Consider the following 6,972-nt stretch of genomic DNA (forward strand, 5'->3'; position numbering starts at 1 on the left):
TTGCTTCTCAGTAAGGAAACCCAAAATCTTCAAACACGAACTCGTCATTTTCTCCATTCTTGTCTCTCCGGCGAATGAACCTCGGCGCCAAAGCTGTCATCCCTGTCTCTCTCTGACCGAGTCCCTGCTTCAGGTATTTTTTCTATTTTTTTTTTTTTTTCGGTATCGGTTAGTTGTAGGTAATCTCCTTTCTCTCTGCTTTGCTTGAGGTTGTAGTTGGCGGTGGTGTTTTGGTTAGAACTTAGGATATGTCGAAGGGTAAGGAGAAGGTCGTTGAGGTTGGTGACGACGAACTAGGTTTTTTGCCTAGTCTGCCCGCTGATTTTGCTTTTGATCCCGGGATCCCCTTAGAGCCCATTAGGTCTAGTGTTGGTACTAGCGCTAGGAGGATGTCTCCCCAAACAACCTCCTCGAGCGACAGTAGCGATGAAGAAGGGTCTTCTGGATCGGAGAACACTTTGAGTGAGGGTCAAGGGGATGATTCTAGTGAGGCGTCCCCATCAGGAGCATCACGACCAGAAGAACGGGGTACAGTAGGGGGTAGAGCCTTGTCGCGTGATTATGCCATTGACTACATGTCGTGTACGACCACGTTTGACGAGCTCAATGACCTCCGACTTAGGTATAGTATTCCTGGTGAGATACCTCTTAGGATCCCAGGAAAAAAGGATACACCTAGCCGGCCTCCCAGGGGACACGTTACCCTGTATCTGGAGAGCTTTAAGTATGGGCTGAGGTGTCCCTTGCAGCCTTACTTTGCCCGGATACTTAACGGGCTAAATCTGGCTCCTGGTCAGCTGAACCCCAACGGGTGGAGAGTGCTCTCTGGTCTGTTCATATTGTGGGACAGATGTTGCCAAAGCGAGCCCACGGTTGATGAGGTGAAGCATCTGTACCAGCTGAAGAGCAGCCCTAAAGATGCCGGCTGATACTACTTCCAATCTGGTACCAAGAGCAGGAAACCCATAACTGATCTTCCAACTGGTGGTGGTGGGACTTGGAAGAGGAAATTCTTTTTTGCTGGGGGTCCCTGGGGTCAAGTTGCACAAATAGACGGGAAGGATTGTCGCGTCCCACCCCGTTTCACGGTCCCAGGTTGCCTGCTCGCTTTAGATGTCTTGTATCCATAATTGTTCCTGCTGTATTGGTTTGTCTCTAACCAAGTGTCTGTTTGTGCTGTAGTTTCCTGGGGTGTTCACTTCCCGCTCCGACCTGGTCTGCTTAAACGGGTCGAGGCTGTATTGGCCAATTCCTGCTCGAGCCGAGAACTGCTATCTACATACAACTTCCTCGAGTCTCGGTTGATACTTCCTGGCCATAAGATGGAGGACGCAGTGATTGGAGCTCTGACCAGGAAACGCTCTCGGCCTCCAACAACCGATAGGGACCAGGACAAAGATGCTCCCGCTGCGAAGCGAAAGAACATCGTGCAGCAGGTTCCTCCCTTGCAGGCTCTCCCTCCTACCTCTGCTAGAGTCGGGGAATCCAGTAGAGCGGCCACTGATCCTGCTTCCTCTTCTCCACCTGTTGTGCCTCGGTCCCGCTTACCCGACAGCCGACCAGAACACTTGGTTCCCTATCTCAATGAGTTGTCTAAACTCGTGAGCAAGAAGGACCTGGAGGGCTTTGACGGTTGTACCCTGGGCGAGCTGGTGGGAGCCATGCAGTACAGTGCTTTCCATCTCAGCTGCATGGCCACCTACTATAAGGCCAAGGTTGGCCGTTACGACAGGAAGATGAAGGAGGACATTCAATCGGCGACGACCAGAGCTGACGTTGCCGAGAAAAAGGCGGGGGAGCTAAACGTTGAGAACCTCAAGCTGATAGAGCAAGAGTCCCTTGCTCAAGCAAAAGCCATTACACTCGAGGAGGAGCTGACCAAGGTTAAGGAGGATCTCCAAGGGCAGAGGGCTATGTATGAGGCTCAGCTCGAATCTCTCCGCGATTCCCACCGAGCTCATGTAGAGAACTTGGAGAGGGAGGCCGACAACCAGTACGACCAGGGACTTCGGCATTCGTATCGTTGTATCATGGCCGTCCTCGGGAAGCAACACCCTGATCTGAAGATGGATGACCTTGCAGCTGGTGTTGCTCAACATATGGACGAGGAGGCGGCCAAGGAAGATGCCGAGGGGTTAGAGCCGATCGTGATTGAGGAGGGTAACTCTCCTCCTCGTGCAGTCCCTGCTGATGTTGGCGAGGCGAGCACCCCCCCGGACGCAACTGGTGATACCCCTCCCGCACCCGAGGAGGTCCAGCCAACCGATGCTGCTCGGCTCACTGACCCACCATCTTTTTGATATATTTCTTCTTGTATTGTAATGAACAACGTTTATGAAATTTATCCCCTCTGTTAGCCATTAATAAAAATGTTGTTGATTACTATCTCGTGTCGTACTCATGAATTAATTTTCGTCTGAAACGCTGATCGCTTCTGTCTCGCCGTAAGACAGGCTTTGAGACTTGGTGAGGCCTTTGCGTGCCATAGAAAACTTTCCAAATGCTTTGGAGCCTGCTCGCCTTCTCGCGAACGAGCAGATCCTTGCATGCTGGGCTTTTGTCTGGCCCTAAGACAGGCTTTGAGACTTTGTCGAGCCTTCGCACTTCCTCCTCCAGCTGTCCTGCGCGACCAGGGTCGCGCGCTGCAGCTTGATCCCGCTCTCGCTCTGCATCATGTAAGTGTTGCCTCAGTTCTGTTTCCTCTGCGTTCACCACCCCGTCGCCCCCGTCACAAGTCTGTCTTACCGGGGACTGCTCTCTTTCTCTATGAAATTCTCCCCGCAGAGGTACGTTACCTCTCTCACCGCCAAATCTCCCAGCGGTTCGACTTCTCTCCGCACTATCGGTACCTGGTGCCGCTCCACTGCCTCTCACCCTTCCCTCTTGGGTTACCCTTCGCTCGTTCCGCAGCTCATGCAGGATGGTTGTCAAGGTTTCCATCTGCTTTTCCATTCGCTCCATCCGGTCGAACATGACTTTTTCCCGTGCTTCGCTGATCACCTCCCTCAGCGTCACGGAATCGTTAAGCCTTATGTCACCCCCTTGTGCGCTACTTCCTCCTATCTCCATTGACTTTCGCTTACTCCACCCCTCTTCTTGCTACCGACAGAAGCTTTTTGCTCTGGATCCCCACAGACGGCGCCAAAATATTGATGCGAGATTCCGGTTCTCCTCGTTCTACGACCAGGATCCCTGCTCGATCAACTCTACCACGACCAGGAGGTCTCCTAGTAATGCTTCTTCTCCGGATGTCCCTGCACACACAGACAAGTCAGAGTACGCCGGTTGTTCTCCCGGCGCAAACCCTCCGACGCTCAAGTCAGATACGAAGGTTCGGGGAACGCTTGCCACAGGTCTTATGGCTTTTTTGTGGTTTTCTCTTTTATCTTAAAAATGCTAACCCTTTTACCTTCGTTGGCTACCTTTTTATAGGCTTCCTCTGAATCTCAGTCTTCCGCTCTTTTCGAGACGGTATGGGACTCCAACTGCTGCGTTATGGGCAAAACATGGGATCTAGCGTGTTATGCCACGGTTCAGGGGAAAGCGTGGCTGCCACGGCTCTGTGAGACCTTGCGTGTTACGCCACGGTTCTGGGGAAAGTGTGGCTGTCATGGCTCCGTGAGATCTTGCGTGTTACGTCGCGGTTCTGGGGAAAGCGTGGCTGTTGTGCCTAGGTTCTCGTGCTGGAGAGCGCGTCTTGCCAACTGCCGTCGACCGGGTCTCCTCGCCTCTCGGTCTCTAGCCGGAATGGCCTCATGCCTTTTATAGGAATTGGCCTCGCGGACGACAACATCGTGGACGAGCAGGATGTTTCTGTTCCTGTTCTTCCACGCGCCAGGCTTTAACGGAAAACACCGGTGCGCAGAACTCCGCCATCAGATGTCTGCTCGTCATTCCTGGTCCCTTCGACGCATTTGTCCCAAACAGTATCCCTCCCAAACACATGTAACAATGTGTCCCTTGTAAGAGACACACATTTTTATCATATTAGATGGCCAGCATAATATATCAACATTGTGATATATTATATAAGTCATGATTTTTGCATTTACCATTTGATCACACATATATTAACATTTCTCTCTTTATCAAATGATGTAGTTTATACTTCTTTAGATGATTATAGTTTTCATGTGCGTATTCTCGTTAACCATCATATATCATGATACCAAGAATAAACCATAAAAATAAAGGTAATGGCATTAATATCCTGAATTAGGAATAACCTGTTTGTACCTAATTTTATTGGTTGACTTTACACCGAACACCTAGTGTTACATAGATTCGTCTTTGATGCCTCTAAATAAACTTTACATACAAGATGATCTATTACAACCCTTGTTTCCTTGCTTAGTGTTCTCTATCTTTCAGCTAACCAGTATATGAATTAGATAGAGTTGTATCGATAGTTTTCCGAAGCATCCCTGAGAAATTTTCAATGATACCCTTAGATTGCGTGCTATGAATACGCATCTAAATGATTCTTAAACCTACACTAGTCACACATTATCTGAACTTTCCTATCTCTTGGTCATAGGATCAGTACCATTTGCCAGAGAGAACATAGTCGACATTTATTTCTCCCCTCTCACTATATCCTGTATATAGTGATAATCTATATCGATGTGTTTGCCTTTTGAACTATTTGCTCCACTTTTAACTAAAAAGATGGCAGACTTGTTGTTGCAAAACAAATTAATAGGTTCTTCATATAAATCTGGTTGTAGATTATCAATGAACCTTTTAGCCCATACAACAGTGCTAACTGCGATGCTGTAAGATATGTATTCTGCTTCCATTTTTGACTTTGTAATGCAAGCTTGTTTTTTATTTAGCTAAGAAACATATGTTCCACCAAACAAAAATATATTACCATTTGTTGACTTTTTATCATCTATATCACTTATAAAATTTACATCACAATAGCCAAAAGGTTTCTAGATCATTTAAGCAAAACATAATTTCATATCTTTAGTCCCTTTTAGGTACCTCATAATCCCTTTAACTGTTTGCCCATGTGCTTTTCCTAGATTTGATTGATACCTACTAACAACTACAATTGCATGTGAAATATCTGGTCTAGTACTGGTCATTGTATATATAAAATTTCCAACAACCTATGCATAAGATACGTTTTCCATTTCTTTTATGTCAATTTTATTTGTTGGACACAATTTGTGATGGAGAATTGTTGCCTTACACACATGTGTACTAACTGGTTTACAGTTTGTCATATTAAATTGCTTAAGTACTTTATCTCGATAATTTTCTTGATCTAGATGTTTTAACTAGATTTTGGGATAAAGGAAAAAGAAACTAAAAACCTTGTAAAGCACCATAAAATTTGTATTAAGGTGACATGGTGCCTCGCTTAACCGAGGTGTGTTACTTGATATGGATGTGGATGAAACTTGAAAGAAAAGGAAGAAGTGAGAGTGGTGTGAGAGACTTAGATTTGGAGAGAGTTAGTTTGATGGGCTATGTTTAACCTATAAAATGGAGAAAAAAGATTAAAGGTGGAGCCGGGGTGGCCAATTGAAACAATAAAAAAAATGAATAAAGAAATGGGTTAATGACAAAATGAAATCCAAACCTTATCTCTAGCTAGGCTTCCTCATCCACTCCTCTCTCCTCACGCAAATCACCATCATCGTTCACAACAAAAGCACTCCTTATGGCAACGCACCATCATTGTTCACGGCAAAGCACTCCTCACGGCAAAGCATGCTTCCTCATCCACTCGTCTCTCCTCACGAAAAATCACCATCATTGTTCACGGCAAAGCCCTCATTCTCGTTCGCGGCAAATCACTCCTTACGGCAACGCACCATCATCGTTCATGGCAAAACACTCCTTCCGTCTCTCCTCCTCACGACAAAGCAACACTGGTTTTGTCTCCCTCCTCTGTCACAGGCTCACGACAAAGCAGCACTCTTTCTGTTTCTCGTCTGTCACGGCAAAGCAGCACCGTTTCTGTGTTCTCCTCCCGGAAAGCAGCACTGTTTCCCTCTCTCTCTTGGCTTTCTCGGCAAACAAGTAAGCAAAATCGTGCCTTTTTTTCAACTTTTTCTTTTTCTTTTACTTTTCTTGCATTTTCTCGGCAAACAATAAATAAATGGAATTTAAGCAATGCAAGATATGATAAGCTTCTGTGATTTTGTGTAATAAGCTTCTGGGATTTATTTTTATTTTTTTACATTTCTTTTGCAGGTTCGAAACTAATTGAAAAACAAATTGATGTTTGAATTTATGTTTTGACATTTCTATGAAATATCTAGTTTTTGTGCAGAATTTAAAAAGTTGGTTTAATTTGTGTGAAATTTGTTAAATTTTGGTTTATTGTGATGTAGAATTGCTGGGAATTTGGGAAAGTTGGTTTCAATTCTAGCTTCTTGTAATTTTGAATTTAGATGTGTGCTTCTGAAGTTGTTGAAGTTTATGTTGCGACCTTAAAAGAATAATATGAATTAATTTATTTAAATTTTGTGAGGGTGGTTATTGATAAATGATAATGAATTTTGTTTTATTTGAATTCTATTTGGTTTAGAATTTTTTTAAATTTAAATTTTTAGAAACTGAATACAAATGTTAATTATTTTGTAGAAATAGAAAATTTTAAAAATGAGCGTGCAATTGAAGATGTGGAACCGGAAAAATATAAGCCAACTAGTCATGAAGAAATGTTTGAGTTTTACAAAGCGTATGGTAAACAAGAAGGGTTTCCTGTGAAGAAGCTAACTAGTAAGAAAGGGAGCGACGAGACTGTAAAATATGCGCAACATTTGCATGTGGCCGTAGCGGTGAATCAGATAATAGATCTACTAATATGCTGAAGTTGAAACCTATTGTGAAAACTGGTTGTGAAGCTAGAATCGGAGGTTGTGTAAATGAAGAGGGAAAATGAATTTTTCAAAATTTAAACCTTCAGCATAATCATGGATTGAGTCCAGAAAAAGCAAGATATTTTCCTTG

General features: G+C 44.6%; 1 protein-coding gene across 1 annotated transcript; it reads left to right on the forward strand.

The window, feature by feature from the left end:
* Positions 1–248: 248 nt before the first annotated feature.
* LOC127898831 (uncharacterized) lies at positions 249–2,300 on the forward strand. The gene is made up of 2 exons (XM_052431321.1): positions 249–828; positions 1,183–2,300. The coding sequence occupies exons 1-2, from the start codon at positions 249–251 to the stop codon at positions 2,298–2,300; spliced, it is 1,698 nt and encodes a 565-aa protein (XP_052287281.1).
* Positions 2,301–6,972: the final 4,672 nt, after the last annotated feature.

The sequence above is a fragment of the Citrus sinensis genome, chromosome 7 (genome assembly GCF_022201045.2).
Source record: "Citrus sinensis cultivar Valencia sweet orange chromosome 7, DVS_A1.0, whole genome shotgun sequence".
Classification (NCBI taxonomy): domain Eukaryota; kingdom Viridiplantae; phylum Streptophyta; class Magnoliopsida; order Sapindales; family Rutaceae; genus Citrus; species Citrus sinensis.